Source organism: Natator depressus, chromosome 2, assembly GCF_965152275.1.
Source record: "Natator depressus isolate rNatDep1 chromosome 2, rNatDep2.hap1, whole genome shotgun sequence".
Taxonomy (NCBI): Eukaryota; Metazoa; Chordata; order Testudines; family Cheloniidae; genus Natator; species Natator depressus.
In genome coordinates, this window is record NC_134235.1 from 91,504,621 (window position 1) to 91,524,172 (window position 19,552).

General features: G+C 38.4%; 1 protein-coding gene across 1 annotated transcript in view; it reads left to right on the forward strand.

Annotated features, from left to right (window-relative positions):
* Window positions 1–19,552, forward strand: part of CDH7 (cadherin 7) — a 99,213-nt gene that overhangs the window by 54,023 nt on the left and 25,638 nt on the right. Inside the window, exons 5-6 of the mRNA XM_074944696.1 lie at window positions 2,660–2,827; window positions 4,131–4,318. Coding sequence (XP_074800797.1) covers window positions 2,660–2,827; window positions 4,131–4,318 — 356 coding nt within the window. The remainder of the gene's footprint in view (window positions 1–2,659; window positions 2,828–4,130; window positions 4,319–19,552) is intronic.

The following is a 19,552-nucleotide window of genomic DNA, read 5'->3' on the forward strand; positions in this document are numbered from 1 at the left end:
TCTATTCCATTCTGCTTTGATCCACATATTGTACTCATCACTGTGATATTGGTAAACATTTGCCATTAGTTGCTGCATAACTGCTGCAGTTATTGTTATCATTATTATTTTCATTTAAGCATTCATGATATGCTGTACAAGGCATACAAATCAAGACTTGCCTCCCTGCCTGATTTGATTTTGTACTCCTCTCATTTCTGCGTTTTTATTCCCTTCTCCCATTTTGTAAATGCATGCCCTTTTTGGGTGTCTTCTGACTCCAGATTTCCTCCTCAGAAAGTGAAAATGAAAATTCGGTGAGAAATTTCAAACGATTCTTTTTAAATTTTATTGACAAATTTTCATGGAAAATGTTTATCTTTTTTTTTTTTTTTTTGACCAGGGCTAAAAACAAGCCATTGTGCTTTTGAATGCCAATAATTACCTGGCACATTTTTCCCAGCCACCACCAAAAATAAATATTTTTTAAAAACAATTTTCTGTATGTTTCACAGAAATGTATGAACTTTTACAGCCAAGTCATTGTGCACATGTCCTTACAGTCTCCATGAAGTCTGTGAAAATTATCCATTCTATTGTATCGGTTCTTATGAAGACAAAATTAGTAACTTTTGCCCTTTCTCTTTAAGTGTGTATCTGGTCCCTATCAATGTAGCATCTAAGTACTCAACAGTCATTAGTGAATTTACCCTCACAATGTCCCTGTGAAATAAGGAATTCTCTTATTATCCCTGTTTTACAGTTAGCACAAACTGAGGCACAAAAAAATAAAATGATTTACCCAAGACAACGTAAGAAGTCGGTGGCAGTGCTGGGAATGTAACTTTTCTGAGTCCCAGTGCAGAGCATTAACCACATGGCGAGACTCTCTCCAACACTTCAACAATGCCTGAATTTATGGAAATGAGCTATATTCTGGTATAACTGCATTCGCATTAGGGGTTTTGTGCCATGGCAGCTATACCTGTTTCTAAATCGATATACTGGTATCCAAAATTTGTATAGCACAGCCTCTTAGACAGTGGCATGGTAACTTCTGCTCAATCAAAATCTTTGAAGAATGCTACTGAAGTGTTTTGTTATGTTTTTATTAGTTGTGATGCCACAGTCCTCTATGTACATGACAATTATATTCCAGAAATGATGACTAGCATTGGAAGCGTTATGACAGTAGCTACAAATGACCAAAAGCAAGCAAATCAGAACATTTAGAAACAGTTAAAAATGAATATGTTGTGAAATTAAGTATTCATTTTTTCCACAAATTTGTTGTACCATGAAATCTATTTGTAAAGCAAATATTTTTGCACAGAAAAGTTTAATGCGGAGCCCTGCGTTCACAAGAAGTGAAGATAAATAGAACGGTAACTAAACATTTGACAAATCTCCGATGAAGTGATATGGGCCCCAGTGTGCCTCTCCTTTATTTTGGTTGTTTGTTTCCTTTGTTGGTGACACTAAGCATTGGTAGAGTAAATGCCTGCCCCTCTGGAAATCAGAGTTAGCAGCTGTACAATGTACGAAACATGAAATATTCATAAAGTCATTGTGGTTTGAGAAGGAATATTTATTTATCTGATACATATCGACAGAGCAGAATGGGTAACGCACTCGATTTTTTGCTTCTTTTTTTTTAAATTTCAAATCATAATTACAAATTGTATGTAAATGACTAAGTGGATATAACAATAATATTATTTCATATATTAGAGTATTTCAGTTAATACATCAAAGCCACCTCTTTACATGGGGTGCTTTAGAAGTTGCAACTGTTTAAATAAATAGCAGCCAATACAAAATAGCTTCATTTGAAGGCATTAGAAGGATATGAGATTAATGATACTAAGAATCCATTTGGTCAATGACAATTTCAAGACATTTGTTAAATTCTTCACTCAGTGTGGAATCTTGAAAAACAATAAAAATACATGTTTCTCCATATCACCAAAATAGTGGGGAAACGAAGCTGTATGAGAGATCGGATGGCTGAGGACCCAAAAGATGTGCAAGTGCCAGCAACTCCATGAAATCCACCAGGGACTTTTATATTGCTATTGATTTCTCATAGAAGGCTCTCATAGTACAGTGATGTGTGGCAGTATAAAACCATAAGGCAGAGAAAGCCTCTAGCCTATGGTACCATTGGTTGCAAATTGTTGCCTTCTGACAGCAGTGATTAGTGGAAACTTTGAAATGAGTTTGTGGGTTCAGTTCAGTTCAGTTCCCAGTGAAAAAGTACCATGACAAAATTTATACTAATTACCCCCCTTCTTGGCACTCTCAGCAGAGATGCAACGGATTGAATGGACATGGAAACTGACCCAGAGGTAGTTATTTCAGACCAAGCTTCAAACAATTCGCAGGAGCTTACACTACATGGCTGATGCCTATGTAAAAGCTTTCTATGAATAAACTACTTTTCTTGGTCACTAATTTCACGATAGGAAAGACCCATCTATAGCTGTTGATGCTGTCCCATATCGACATAACAAGTACCTTCACCATTGTACCTGACAATATATTATAGATATGGAGAAACTAGTCCAAATATCATTGTATCTCATTACAACACTATTCTTTTAAGGCAAACATAATGTTTCTGTCAATATATTTACCAATAATGAATGCAACCAATGATGTGTATTTTGTTGGTCTCCAGGTATTATCAAGACTGCCCTTCCGAACATGGATAGGGAGGCCAAAGACCAGTATTTACTTGTTATTCAAGCAAAGGATATGGTTGGACAAAATGGTGGACTGTCTGGGACCACATCTGTAACTGTCACCCTGACCGATGTCAATGATAACCCACCACGGTTTCCACGGAGTAAGTTACTTTATGACAGTTGCTACCTTTTCTAAATGTTCTGCATGTTGTACATTACGTGCTGTCTGTAAAATGGAGCTTATCATCCTTATCTCCACTTTAAAGTGCTTTGAGATCTCTGGATAAAAATTGTTATATCACAGCTAGTTTATATTTTTAGTAGTATTAGTATTATTACATTGGAAAAATCTATCTTGTTTACCAGTCCACACATAAATATTTTTCAGATCAGTTTACACAGTGATGCACACTATGTAAATGTATTAATATCTTTTGCTCTTTCACTGTCAAAGGAAAGATAAAAGATTTATAGTGCAGCGTTTACTTCTGGGATTTCAAGATGCATATTTTTTTCTTTCTTGCATAAACTTCACATTCCTTTGGAAATTCAGCAAGATTTTTCTTGTGCAGACAGTCAGTGTTTCATAAGAAATCAATCTTGGAAGAAACAAAACCATCTGCCCTCAATTTACTTGTGTTGACCAAAATGGCTCTTGACTTAAGCAAGAAGAGGAAAGAAACAAGTATATTACCAAATTCGAGGCACCCTGTTTATAAATGACATTTTATCTCATCCCTTTTCTTTCTTCCAATGGTCTTCCTTGTAAAGTCATTGCTACGGGAAATTAGAATAATGTGCAGAATGTATTCATGCCCAATCTGGCCTCTTCTCAAGTGTATATGAAAAACAAATATGTCCAAAGAGAAGGAGAATTAGATTTCCTGCCACCAATTGCTTGTGGTATTAATAGAACAACAGTGAATCTATTTCTGGAGGTGAGAATGGTATTGGCTGCACACTACACTCCAAAATCTTTTCTAGCTGCATTGTATATCACTTTCTACTTATACTACAAGGTTGAAATTTTCAAGGGAGAGGGAGATGTACTCATTAAAGGGTCAGAACCTGAGTATATCTCAAGATCCAGTCATGTCAAGTATGGGCAGGGCTTCCTTGAGATTTACAGTTATAAAAATTAGGACTAATACTCATTCTATTGGCTTTTATTTTATTCCTCTCATATTATAGGAAATATACCAAAAAAAATCTTGTTCTCTTGAACCTTTTTAGTAACAGTTCATCTCATTACTTCACTCCTTAAATTTAGAGAGATGCTGTCTAAACAATCCCACAAACCTGGTGGGAGAGAGTGGAGGATGGAGAAATGATACCCACCGTCTTTCACCTCAAAGAACAATTGTTCTATTTTTCAACTAAGACTTTTATGTGGTACCTTCAACAGAGTTGTAAAGTTAATATAAGTCATGACCCCGGGTTCAATGATTGTTTTAAATTTTACAGGGTCATATCAGTATAATGTCCCAGAGTCCTTGCCTGTGGCTTCAGTGGTGGCCAGAATAAAAGCTGCAGATGCTGATGTGGGCCCAAATGCTGAAATGGAATATAAGATTGTGGATGGTGATGGCCTTGGAGTTTTCAAAATTTCTGTTGACAAAGATACACAGGAGGGAATCATTACTATTCAGAAGGTAAAATTCACTTTTCTTTTTTTTTTAATTTGTGGTTGAGCAAGACCAATGTAGTAGGTATAAGGATGAGACTGTATGGTTAAGATGGGGAGGATCCTCACCTGCTGTTACTGGGTCATGTTAGCAGATCTCATTTTGATTTCAGTTTTTCTAAAAAAATGCCTGAACATCATTTGTACTGAGCCCAATGATCTTTGGTGGGTTTTTTTAAAGCCCCAGCACCTATAGAATTATCTGAGAATTTCAGCTTTCATTTATTAACAGGTAGATTTCTAGCCCTCAAGATTGCAGAGAAAAGGTTACCTGAGGGCACCCTTAAGACTCAATAGCCAGAAGGCAAATAAAAAGGATCCCAAGTTTATTATTTTTTAAAATCTCATGATTTTTCAGCCATTCTCATAATTTTTCGGGGCCTGAATTCACAATTAGAGCTGTGTAGGATCCAGAATTTCCATTCTGTGGGAAATTCCACCGTTTGTTTATATGCTGAAGAGGTGATTTCTGCATGATACAATTGCAATGTACTGCCTGATCCTGTGAAGGTACTGGCTACCTCCTGAGAGCTGCTGAACCCCCCTGAAGTCAGAGCAATGTGAGGATATTCAGCTTCCCCAAAAAATCAGTTCCTAATACTGCAACGTGATTTTCAAATATCCTCTTTCAAGGCAGAAGCGATCAAGCAAACTTCTTGCATACTGTGCTGATTTCTACTTAACACATATTTGAAATATAGCTAGTGAAAAGTTAGCCTTTTCTTTGTTCAGCAGCCAAATTCAATGTGGCTTCTTCAGCTTGCTCATTTAATGTCTCCAAGTACAGCTCCAGAAGATTTATGCCTGTCCTAGAGGGAGAACATTTGTCAGTGTCACACTGAACAATATTGAATCAGTCTGGGGTCTCTGATGATCCAAGTCAGAAGCTGATGCATATGTTTTAATTTTGCTATGAGCCTGTAGGCATGAAACTTAGACTCAGAGAATCTCGATTTCAGTGTTGTACGGAGTGGGGTAGATAACTGCCATTTATTATTAATTATTATTATTATCTCTGTTGTCATTGTTATATTTATTGTTGGGTTTTGACCTGTCCTTTTCAGTGCTGAAAATTTGGTCTGAAAGGTGCTTCATGAAATGCCTGGTGAACCACATTAAAAAGGTTACCAAATTTTGACTCACTCTACTACTCCATTCTGTTAACCGTTTTGAAACCTTTGTTGGGACAAAAAATAGTGCCTCAGAAATACAATAATCTTTTATCCATTTTCCAGCATCCCATCCATTTTCTTCCTTTTAGCAGCCTGGCCTCATCCGGACTCTAAAATCTACCTCTTGGACTCTAAAATCTACCCTTACAGCATAGGGCAAGCTCAAGACCCTCCACAGTACATAAGCTCCACACTGGAGTTGCACGAGGGAACTCAGTGTGGGGTGGGTATGTAGAGATGCCTGTGCACAGTCGAAAGAGCCTCCTTGTTATGCTTGCATATCTCATTGCAAACAACATTGAGTGAGGGGGACGGGGATTGGCAGTGGAAGACTCCAGGACTGATTCCAGGCTTGGGGCAAGGATTTCATTTCCCAGTTCCCCTTTCTCTGCAGTCCACTTACACAGAATTCAATTACGGGTACTGTATGCAGGTGGAGTGGATTTCAACTATAATGTCGAACATGCTAGCTCACAACTGAATCAGCCAGACGGTGTCACTGCATGGTAACATGACTGAGCTCTGCATAGAAGTATAAGGGAATGAGTGTAAGTCTGTAACTTGGAACTTACCTAACAGCAATGCTGTGCTACCAACTGCAGGAAGTATTCTACACAAGGGTCTGTAATTCATTGCCTTCTTCCCAAAAATCAGAGTAGAAATTAAGGAACAAAATTTCAAAGAAGCCTCAACCCAGCCTCAAATTTGTTTGCCCATAATTTAATGCATAATGTGTTTGTGTGTACAGTTGTCATTTGTGCACATAGATCAAGCAATTAGATGTCATGGGAAACACTTCTGAATAGGGAGGCTTGTGTTCAATGTACAAAAATGCATGTGTAACTGTGCACCTTGGCTTTTGCACATAGTTACTATAGTCATTTATGCAAACCAGGCAAATGGGCATGCAAAGGACCACTTGCTGTCAGAATAAATACAGGAACACACTTGGCTCTCTGTTTAATATTTGACTTCCTGCTACTTGATTTTCACATAGAAATTATGATTTTACTTTCTGGCTTTAGTAGGGCACAAATTTAGAGATAATTAAAATTTTGGTCCCATTGCTAAAGGTCTAGGTTTTGCTTAATCATACACAGAGCTTATAGAATCATTAGTTAAAACAAATGAAGATGAGATTTCCTAAAAATAAGATATCAATGTTATAGAAAGAAATGAGATTTAGGGATATTAGCAAATAAAGCAGAACTTGTGTACATTAAGACTGAGTGGGAGAATGAAAGAAACTACCCAAGTCAGCAAAAGATGTAAATAGTGTGTAATAAAATAATCTATTAAGGAAAGAGCTGGACGGATGTTTGGAAAGGGCCAGACACTGGGATGCTGATATTAAGACTCAGAAGCTAATTTATAGTTGTGTATTCAGTGAGATTATTTGTATCTACTAGATCTTGCCCATTTAATATGGGTATTGTCTTTGCTGAGGTTGAGATTGAAGTATGAGTTTTGAGAGGGTTGTTTTCCTCCCATGCACATTTCAACACATCTCTTCTCTGCATCTTAGGGGCACACGTTCCAAAACAAGGAGTTGTAGCCTTTGTAGCTGTACTCTAAACTTCATGGAGTATATTCGGCCCTCACTTACACCTTTTCATTCCTACTCAATTCAGTGGAGTTGCACAGGTATAAGTGGGGGCTCCATGTAGGCTGATTTTAGATGAAATCTTTTAATGGTGGGAGATGCACTGGGGAGAAAAGTGGATCTTCTGTTCTCATGGTTCATGCTGCCATGACAGGACCTGGGAGGACATGGTGTTGAGAATGCTTTACTGCTGCTGCCTAGTGCCTGAGACAGTGCACAGTAACTGACTGGACTCCTAGTCACATTTCATAGCGGTTAGTTGAGGCCCCATTTGAGGCAATATTTGTTGTGACAGTAGCTTTGCCCTCTACTTACATTCCCCTGAGCATTCGGGGGAAATGGGCAGAGGGAAGAGAGGCTCCCTACATCTTCTTCCCACTCTTCCCTCGCAAGACAATAAAAAGCAAGATTTGGCCAGTGATATATTAGGCACCATTGCTATGCATTCAGGACAATGTAGAAGTCTTTCATATAGACCAGTAGAGACTCTGGGGCTCTTCTTTCCCAGAAAGTTTTGGAAGGACACCCTTCCCTACCCCCTCAGTTAATGGAAGAGCTGGGAACAAGATCCATCTTTTCATTGTGTGCATGTGCGTGTGATGCCTTACCCGACTCCATGCCAGGCAAACTAGGATTGGACACCACGACTGGATGAACAGGAGAAGCATTCAATATTTAAATTTGTTTCAAGCTCATGCCACATAAATTAATTGTTTTTATTTTCTTTTGATTTTGGAGATCGTTCCTTGGGATAAGAGCCATGTCTTCCACAAATCAGAGCACTCTGTTGGGGATTAAATAATAATAATGGATGAAATCTTGGAACATTGAAATCAATGGGAGTTTTTCTATTCACCAAGTTTAATCTAGTAAATAATAATAATTATAGAAATGAGCCATTTACGTGGCTATTGGCATTTTAAAAAAACCAACCAACCAGCAAATTAAGTCCCTTCTATATCACATGGCAGATATTATGCATTTGAATTACTAATCTGCTCCTTACCTAACAATGCATGCACTCTGTGTATGCGGAAACATTTTATCCTGCTTATATATAGAAACACACATACCAATAAACTGATACATTGTTCCTAGCATGTCAGTTTTCATTTACTGCCTGAAATCAGGACTTGAAAAATTTACCAGATATGTGTGAGTCAGAAGGCAAAACCTACTGGTCAGAAGCAAGTACAAATAATGAATGAATGAGGACTCACTACCAACATCCCAGAGGCAATGGCCTCATGCAAAACCCAGCCCACACCTATCCCCAACCACTGGAAGAATGGAAAGTGTTGGGACTAGTAGCAGGGTGCTGTCCTTGCAACCTGCTTAGAGTGTCCATCTTTCATAGCAACTCCTGACTAGTAGTTACCTAATCAGTTTGGAGCCCCTTCCTCTCTCCACCATGATTCCCCCTCTCCCTCACCAAACCAAACCAAACAATTCTTCTGGCTACTGGAAGGGAGAAAAAGGTATGCTAGTTTTATTTTCTCTCCTAGCACAAAACTGCCTTCCTGACCTTTGTAAGGCCATATTTGCATGACTAACTCTTCACTACTCCCCTGGCTGTTGCAAATGGAAGGAGAGGTTTTTTGCTTCTCTATGTGTCCTCTAGCCTCAGGGTCTGTTTTTGTTACCCTTAGTGAATAGCTAAGTAAAATCAATGAGAGTTAGGCAATTCACCTACTTAGGTGTTTTGTAAACCCTGATAGGCACCTGTATGCATCATTAGGGACCTAAATTTCTTTAAACATCTGGCCCTACGTCATTTTTGAAAATGGAACGTAAGTACCTAACTCCCTTAGGTGCTTTTGAAATGTTTATCCTTGGTCTCTATGTGCTTCAGTTCTCCATCTCTGAAATGGGGATGATAGCTTTTCCTTTCCTCACAGGGCTGTTGCGAGGGTACATATTTTAAAGATGGTTTCAGAGAAGCAGCCATGTTAGTCTGTATCCGCAAAAAGAAAAAGAGTACTTGTGGCAGACTAACAAATTTATTTGAGCATAAGCTTTATGTTTTTTGTTAGTCTCTAAGGTGCCACAAATACTCTTTTTCATTTTAAAGATGGTGAGGCGTGAGGGGCATTATCAGAACTATGATTGATAGGAAACTTTTTAAAGTTTAAAATCTACAGATGTGTATGGCACGGAGTCACCACTCACAAGAAAAAGTGCCGGCTGTACTTACTAGTCATGCATGAAGTTTTAAAACTTTGCCTATCATTCTCTGTGTTGGTCTCCCTAACTTTTTTGTTGTCTTTTAAAAATATGAATGCTTAAAATTCACTTTATTTTTTCAAAAGGGATATGACTCTGTTGACATTGTGGGTTTTATTTGCTGAAAGAGTGAGCTGAAGGGAAATGGAGGGGACATGATTGTAGCAGTTGCACAATGGACAAAGGGAGCATGACTATGGGCTTGTCTCCACTTATCTGGGGATTGACCCATGGCGACTGATCCACCAGCGGTCAATTTAGCGGGTCTAGTGAAGACCCGCTAAATCGACCACCAGTCGCTCTCCTATCTACTCCGGTACTCCATCGGAATAAAAAGCATAAGGTAAGTTGATGGGAGAGTTTCTCCTGTCGACCTAGCATGGTGTAGACACCGCAATAAGTTGACCTAAGGTACGTTGACTCCAGCTACATGAGTAACGTAGCTGGAGTTCCATAACTTAAGTTGACTTAACCCCGTAGTGTAGATCTGCCCTATGACTGCTCTTTCTATTGTTCGATTTTGGTGTTCTTGAATGAGCTTTATTCATGTTTAACTATTAATATTTTATTTAGTAAGGACCCATATAAATTACATACACACTCTAGTTAGCAGCATTTTGAAGGGAAGAGTAATTTTCCTACTGATAAAGTAATTGTAGAAATTATGTCTCATTCTTCTCCCCAGAAGAAGCTCTGGAGTTGAAATAGAATTTGTGGAAATGGAATCATGGTTTGATCAGTTATTACCCCCAATCACAATAAAGGAAACTTACTTTTTCAAAGTGTCTGTACAGAATTGTGCTTGGACAATTGCAAAACAAATTTGCACTGGCCGTTTACACAATCCTCACTGGTGTACACACATCAGATGTTTTGAACATGCTTCTCTTTCTATGTGAAAAAAGCATACATACAATTTTGCACAGGCCATAAGCATTTACACCTAAGGATAATGGGTGGAGAAGAGAATCATGTGTACTGATTTCAGTTTTATTTACTTGTTTTTTAATTTAATGTATAAAAGAGCGTCTGTACCCATGTTGTAGGCAACAGTTAATCTTACAGTCAGAAAAACATCACCCCATAACACAATACATTAAGAAAATGATCGTACAAGGCACTTGATAGATAACAAAGTCTCTTATATCCATCCCATCTCACTCCATCTAAAAGTTTGTCTTCCCCAGAAGTCTTGTGAAATACAAAGGTTTTAAAGTGGTAATGGTAGTAGTAGGTAGGTTGTGCGTATTTTATTTTATTCTATTTAAATAGGATATATAATAAAGTGATAGAGATTGATCCAAAGCACTTTGAAGTCAATGGAATGACTTCAGTGAACTTCAGAACAGATCTTTACTGCAGTGAGAAATCCTGAAAAGCAGTTGGAAGATGATCATACTTGATTTTTGTCTAGTAACAAGTATCAAGAAGCAAGATTCACTTTGTAGGGCTGCTGTTGAGTTTGTCTTCATTTTCCTCTCATACACCCCCCCCCACCCCATCACCAATATCACCACCCAATTTGAACGTTAGATGAAAAAAATTGAAAACAAGTAATGCAAAGTAGTTTATATGTATAATTATATATATTGTGTGTGCGTGCGTGCGTGTGTGTGTGTGTGTGTGTATGTATTGCTGTTAAGAGATTATTTTAAAACCTGAGCTGGCTACTAAGAGTAATATTGGCAATTATAAAAAGAGGGCTTTTATGAGTGAGGTTTTGAGTGTTAACATTCCATTTTTTCCAGCTAGAAAATTTGCTTTCAATTCTGTATCAGAGTTTACAATGTAAGAACTTGAGCCTTTCTTGGTTCCTTTGAGACTCAATGTGCATTTGTTTGATGTACTATGGTTTTCAATATGAGACCTCAACTGGGCTTAAAAATGGGATTTCCATCTCTGTAAAATACATTATTACAAAGTTACCATACAGTAAAAAATGAGCATTACAAAAATGGGCTTACTGTGAAGGGTAACTGCATATCCAGCTTCTGTGCTATGGGTGACTTGTTTTGTAATTTCCTTCAGATAGGACAAAATCCCTATCCCCAAAAAAGAAAGGGAAAATAAAAAAAGACAAGATGAATGGAGCCTGTACAGGATCTAATCAGATAACACTAATGCACAGATATTAATGAAGCTGTCAAGCTCTATTCACTGTACTGAAGAAAGAACTAAAGTATACATTGTCCTTTTAACCTTCAACACTGATGTAATGATTTGTAAGCTTTTGGCTTGGTATTCTTTTATTGGAAACTGTGCTTCTGTTATAACATGCAGTAATGAGGGGATAATCTGAAGGCCAGTTAAATGACGCTCTGTATAATATAAGCATCTAATATGCTAGTTAGATTGATAGAGAAAAAAAACAGCAGATCTTTCCAGTGTATTTTTCTGTCTTTTATTAGTGTCTGTAATGTGCAGTGTCTTCGTCATTTTCTATATTGAAAGTTAACCTTTTTTGGAACACACGTTTCTTCCAGGTCAGTAATAATATCTATTCCTTATACCATAAGTGAGAAAGGGTTTTCCATCCTCCCAGATTACCTAAAGTGTGTATCTTGATTTTCTGCCTTAAAGCCTGCTATAGAAGGCACAAATGTCCTATGCATGAGAGTTTGGGAAGTATATCCTAAGGCAGAATCAAACCCTTAGGGCTTGATCCTACAAATGCTTCCTTCTGATGCTGCTTCATCTTATTATTCGGATATCATTTTGCTGGATATTGTACACACATATGCTAAGAGACAGTCTCTGCTCCAAAGAATTTGTAATCTAAAAAGACAAGGCAGACAATATTATTATCCCTATATAATACCCATACTAGAGTTATTATGACCTCCATATTACAGATGGGGAATTGGGGAACACAGATATTTAGTGACTTGCCACAGTTACACGGGAAGTTTGTGACAGTCAGGAATTGAGCCCCAGACATGAACTGAAAAACAGGACATCTTAATCTCTACTGTAAGTAGTTCCATTGAAGTCTGCGTGGCACTACTCACAGTACAGTAGAACACATTCCTCTGCTGGCCCCCTGTTCAGGACTGAATTTTACTCAGTATTGAGCATTTCTTTTGCTAGAAAGTATTTGTAAGGTTGGGTCCTCCTTTAGCAGTAAATTAGAACCTGCTGAATTAGCTATCCTAGTAACTGGCTTGACAATGGGTTTGAAAATCTGTTCTCATCATTTCCTGATAGCTAATGAGTAATTCAGTCAACAAACATATTTCCTCCATTGTTGAACAATTGCTGATTGTTTTGCAATGTATAAATATCTGGACTGAGTTCAGATTGTTTTCACAAGCCACTGGATAGTATTTTAGCAAAAAGATCAGTTAGTAATTTTTTTAAGGATTATTTTCTTTAATCAAGGAAATATATTCTTCTCAAAAATAAATATTCTTCATAAACTAATTTATGCAGGCAGATTCCACTATTACTATTATGAGCATGAGCAATTTAAAAGATCTAAATAATGATCGAGTGCTAAATGGTAGACCTTTTTATTTATGTATTATATGAGCATGTGGAACATGCATTCAAGAGTGCTTTCTTTGAGTTGTCTAATATAGACAGGAAATGCCAGTAGCTTCATATACTATAGTATACTGGGATAGACTACTGAAGTAAATCTGGAATATACTTGTAACCCCCACCTCTCAACTCCCATACCATAAGGAGGCCCATGAAATTTACCTGGGACCAGCCAGGGCTGAAGATTGCATCCCAGAAGAGTTACTACCCTGTTGCCAGGCAACCGTCCCTTAAACCAAGAGGAAGCTCAAGGGAAGGAAATAAAGCAGCAATCCCAGATGTCCTGAAATAGTGGAGCTTTGACTAGTTCTTTACCTAGAGAACAGATGCCTGGGAGAGAGCAGGTAGCTCCTCCTTCTGGGGTGTCAGTTGAAAAGGAAAAGAAAGAGGGCGGGGAGAGGTGAAGCGAGCCAGAGAGGAAAGGCGCATCCAGCTCCCCTCAGAAGATTGACTGATTTTTTAAAGTTGCCCCACAGCTGCCACAGCCTAGCAGGAGAAAAAGCAGAAAGCTTATAGGTAATCTTGTCACCCAGTGTGAGGAGGGTTTAGAGCTGAAAAGCTATTTCTGATATTTGCAGATCATCCGATCTCACAATCAAAATACACATCAGACCATAGTGCCTGTAGTATCTAGAGTTGCACCACAAATAGGTACCTGCACTTGGGACTGACATGTTAGAAGGATGTGTGATGGGTTCGGTCACAGAGACCCCCTTGGGACTGTTACCTGATGTGCTGAAACTATCTCTGAGCCTGTTTTCCCTGATGGCTTGGAACTCCAGAACCCTGCCTTAGCCAGACACACTAGTCTGCTGCAACAGGTCTGGTCCACACCCCCAAAGCTGCAGGCTTTAACTGAAAACCACTCAGCAGGTATTCCTTTCTCCAGCACCCAGACACCCAGCTCCTAATGGGATCCAAACCCCAAATAAATCCATTTTATTCTGTATAAAGCTTATACAGGGGAAACTCATAAATTGTCCACCCTCTATAACACTGATAGAGAGATATGCAGAGCTGTTTGCTCCCCCAGGTATAATTCACTTACTCTGGGTTAATTAATAAACAAAAATGACTTTATTAAGTATAAAAAGTAGGATTTAAGTGGTTTCAAGGTATAACAGAACAAAGTAAGTTACCAAGCACAATAAAACAAAACACGCAAGTCTAAGCCTAATACATTAAGAAACTGAATACAGATAAATCTCACCCTCAGAGATTTCCGATAAGCTTCTTTCACAGACTAGACTCCTTCTTAGTCTGGGCCCAATCCTTTCCCCTGGTGCAGTTCTTGTTAGTTCCAGCTCAGGTGGTAACTAGGGGATTTCTCATGACTGCAGCCCACTTTGTTCTGTTCCACCCCCTTTTCTATTTTTGTCACAAGGTGGGAATCCTTTGTCTCTCTCTCGGTTCCTATCCTCCCTTCTAAATGGAATAGCGCCAGGTTTAAGATGGATTCCAGTATCATGTGACATGTTCACATGTCCTGTGAGACTTCATTACCCACTGTCTGGCACACACATATACAGGAAGGCTTACAAGTAAACAGAGCCATTTATAACCAATTGTCCTAGTTAATGGGAGCCATCAAGATTCCAAGCCACCATTAATGGCGCACACTTTGTATAGTTACAATAGGACTTCAGAGTAACACTTCATATTTCTAGCTTCAGATGCAAGAATGATACATTCATACAAATAGGGTGAACACGCTCAGTAGATTATAAGCTTACTATATGCTCAAATAAATTTGTTAGTCTCTAAGGTGCCACAAGTACTCCTTTTCTTTTTGCGGATACAGACTAACACGGCTGCTACTCTGAAACCTGTCATTATAACTTTGTAATGATACCTTACAAGAGACCTTTTGCATAAAGCATATTTCAGTTACATTATATTCATACTCATAAGCATATTTCCATAAACATATGGAGTGCAATATCACAGGATGACTTAACAACTAGAATCAGGGAGACTTTGAGTGGTTGTGTTAAGTGACTAAAAAAGACAAAAAAAGAAGAGTTTTATGGTGTCCTCTATGGATACCTGTTTATATATTTTACAAATCTAGCCATATTAATATATATTTATTTAATATAACTTGTTCCTTGCATTTTTTGTGTTTATAGTTGCTATTGTTTATATAAAGTTTATTGAAGTGCTTGGTAATTTATACTTATTTATGAAGGGAGTACAGTATTCATAGTTAGGATGGATCATCCATTATTTCCTAGGAGGCGCCACTGTTACGGTAGCAATTCGACTAATCCATATCACCAGTGGGGGGAGTCATGAGTTCATCGGAGAGACCCACATTGGCAGAAAGACCCAGGACCTCACCCCATACGTTCTGAGTTTGTACCTGCAGAGGTGTCAGGGGGATTATATACTGTATGCTTTTTTCTTTATCCTATGAGGCCAGTGATTCATTTGTTACTTTCTGCAGAGATCTGGGCCCCAGTTCAGCAAAACACTTATACACACATTTAATTTTAATCACATTAGTTATCCCATCTCTGTTCAGCAATGGCCTGATCCGAAGTCCATTGTATTCAATGGGATTCCTTCCTTTGACTTCTGTGAACTTTGGGTCAGCCAGTCCCATTGACTTGGAATGTGTGCATTTAAATGTTTTACTCAACGGGGAGCCTGGAAAGGATGGTGTAATGAAGAACTGTAATTCTAGACAGACTTAAGCTGTCTCCTACAGTCACCACTTCTCTTCCACAATGTAATGTTTTCCCTTTTCACCTCTTGATATCGGTGATCAGTTTTGAAAAATAAGGTTCTGTTCCTAAAGGGTAGTGAGTATAGCAGCTTGAAAATTGTCTGACAGAACACTATTCAGTCAAAAAATACAGATTTGAGGGAACTGAATCATTCTGTGGGAAGGTGTTGATTCTGTTGAAAATTTTGATGCAAAACTAGGCAGGGAGGCAGTCTGTCCTGAAAGCTGAAATATTTCACTTCAGTTCTCCTGAAATAGAAGTTTTCACAATTTTTCCTCCTGTGAAAAATGTTGAATATTTGACCTTTTCTCTTGATTTGGGATGACTTTTTTTCCCCAAAATTCTAAATTTTCACAGGAGGGAAATGCCCTTTTCTGGGGGTCAGGTGCTGAACACCTTTTGCAGGGTGCTTAGTTACCATAGTTACCACTGATTTCTTTGAGAGTTGAAGGCTTCCATCATCTCATCGGAGGTGCCCAGCACCTTCCAGGACTGGCAATTCACAAGAATTAATGATGAGCCCAATTTCTTTCTTAAACATGTATAATTATTTCTGTGAACAAAGTCTACACTATATTACTAAATGCATTTTCCCATCAAAAATGTATTTTAAAAGTTTTTGGACCATATTTCTTTAGCAAGGGTCCCTGTAAGTTTAGGAAACTATTAGCACTGAATGCCCCATACTGCAGTCTCACTGCCCTTCAGATACCCTAGTAAGCCTGCTTGTAAAACATATGTAAACTACATGATCTTAGTCATTCATCCTTCTCAATAATGAACTACCTCTCTCTTATGAATATGTACACTTATTTGCCCTTTATTGTTTCACAATGCATCCTCTATCACTCCTGTATCCTTGAATTACAATCTAAAAGAGAAGTCTGTTTCTGCCCTTAGAAAAAGAGGCCAATAAATGGTAACAAAATAAAGGTGCATGTCAATGTGCCAAATGAATATTAATGTGTGGTAAGCAAACCAAAGGCATAGATATGTTTTAATTTTTAAACTTACCAGAAATTTTAATTTAAATCATTTTTATGAACTGCACGTAAGAACAGGAATATCTGTAAAAATTGACCTTTGAATCATACTTTTTTTTTTAACTTCTTGTGCCCTGCTCTATTTGAATGAGGCTTTGCAGAGTTTATCTGATGAGGTATATTGTACTGTTTACACATTTTCTTTTAAAATGGAATTCCTTCTGAATCTTTTTTTCTTTGGAGTGCTGATTTTGGCACCGATGTTAGCTGGTCACTAATATCTGATAGAAAGATATTTTACTCTGCATCCTGGTAATATATTTCCACAAGTGTGATGAAGTCCTCCTGTAATCTAAAACATCTTACTTCAACATATCCCACTGTTTAAGTATTGTATGCAACCTAAAACCAACCTAAAATTCTAAAATCAAAGGGACATTTGAAACATAAAATGAATGTATTTTTTTAAAATAACTGCTACCAGTGCGATGCAGCAGAGAGTTAGCAATAGGTGATATATAGTATACAAATAAACCCCATATATATATACATACATCTAAAACACATATACATTTTGTGTCCAGTGTTTGTAGCTCATAATATGGTCCTGTGAATTACTTGATTCAGCAGCATCAGAATTTGACATAGGGTGAAAACCTGGCCCTGTTGGAGTCAGTGGAAGTTTTGCCATTGCTTCCAATAAAGCCAGAATTTCACCCACAGAATATATTGGTTGTTGCAGAATTATAGAGTGAGATGTTAAATTACCTCTGTATTTGACACTGCGACATTGCGACTGCTGATGAAACACCATGTCCAGTTCTGGTGTCCTTACTTTCAAGAAGGATGTTGAAAAATTGGAGAGGGTGTAGAGAAGAAACAACAGAATGATTTAATTGGAAAACCTGCCTTACAATAAAAGACTCAAGGAGCTCACTGTATTTAGCATAACAAAGAGAAGGTTAAAGGATGAATTTTCAGCATCTGTGAGTACTTACATGAGGAAAAGAAATTTGATAAAGGTGTGTGTGTACCAAATGTGAAACCTGGGAAGCATGGAAACTTCAAAAAACTTATACTGATGTGTGTCAGACTCTGTCACAGGGAATATTTATAAACATTTGTGAGCTAGGAGTTGTATTCTAGCTCTATGGAGGAGAGTTACCAAGCCTCCTCCAGGAATTAAAGTCAGTGGGGTGTAATTACTGCAAATCTCAGGACAGGTAAACAACTCCAAAAAACTGTCACCCCCTGAGGGTAATTGCATATTCTGTTTCAGACCACAGTCAACAGGTCCAGGAGTCAAAGAAAGAGCTTTGTGTATAAAGGCTCATTCTGAACTGTCTGAGTGCCTCTCATTTAGATCCTTAAATTGACATGAATTTGTAACCCAGAGGGAAAACCCTGCTGGAAGGTTTTAAAGGACTTTCAACTTACCAGGGTCTCCAAGCGGAAGATGGGTAACACCTGGTAAGCGACTATGTGTGTAGACTGTTTCCTGTTTATGATATATTTTCTCTGCAATGATTTTTTCGTAAATAAATGTACTGTTGTCTGAAAACTGGCTGGTCACTGGAAGAGCAGAACAGCAGGCAATAGACTAAGGTCTGGCTGCTGGGATAATCATAGTGAATTACAAGGGGGGCAGCAAACCTAAATCCCTAGTCTGGAGGAAGAGGGAAGAAGGTCCCCACTCACAGAGAGGTGATGGCTGGAGGTATGAGATCTACCGGGGAGCCCTTGAGCAGATCCCAGAGGCAGCAGCAGTTCAGTTAACCCTGGAACTGTGACGGGGCTTCTCAATCTATCAGACAAAGGAGTAACAAGAACCTGTGACTGGAAGTTGAAATTAAATAAATTCAGACTAGAAAGAAGGCATTTTTTTTAAAAAAATCAAGGGTTGTGAGGGATTCCCATAAATGGATATTTGAAATCAGGATTGGGTTTTTTTTTCCTCGAAGATATGCTTTAGTTCAGTGGTTCCCAAACTTGTTCCGCCGCTTGTGCAGGGAAAGCCCCTGGCGGGCCGGGCTGGTTTGTTTACCTGCCGCGTCCACAGGTTCGGCTGATCGCGGCTCCCAGTGGCCGCGGTTCGCTGCTTCAGGCTAATGGGAGCTGCTGGAAGCGGCGCAGGCCGAGGGACATACTGGCCGCCACTGCTTTAATTCATGCACCACTATTGGACTTGAGGCAGGAATAAAATACAGGGAAATTGTATTGCTGTGTTATAAGGAGGTCAGAATGGATGATCACAGTGGTCCCTTCTAGCCTTAAAACCTACAGATATATGTTCCAGAATAAAATATTTTCTTTCTGTTTTGAAGTTGTGTTTCTGGCCTCATAACTGTGAACATAGGCTTGAAAATGTGAAGCAAGTGCAAACCAATAGATCGACGTTTTCCCAAATCTTCAGACAGCCTAAAACACTAGCTCTGAGGGGTGTGAGCTGCCCTATTCATCTTTATGTTTTTTAAACTCTGAAATCTTAAGTTAAATAGCAACAATGTTAACTCTTTTATTCCTGAGTATTTTAGCAGAAATATGCAACTTATGTCACACCTTTGCCCGGCTGCCACAAGCTCCAGCTACCCCCATGGTGATTTTTATGATTCAGTTAAACATTGTCAGTACGATCACCAGCCACAGATTGAAAATGTTGGGACACTACATGTTAAACTGAAATTAATATCAAAATAAATGGAATGGGGCTAGTGTACTGACTGTATTATTCATTTGCATAGCTAGCTCATTAAAACCTCAATTTTCTAATTGTAAATGAAGCTGCCACTGCCACAGCACAGTGCCACAGAATTCAAACACTTAGCTACAGAATTTGTGTGCCCTTTGCCTCAGAGTTCCCAGGCTTTGCTCGAAACATATCAGCTTTTTATCTTTAACATTTTCTCCCTCCTCTCTGTGCCATTGTTTGGAACCTAATTTATTTCACTGGTA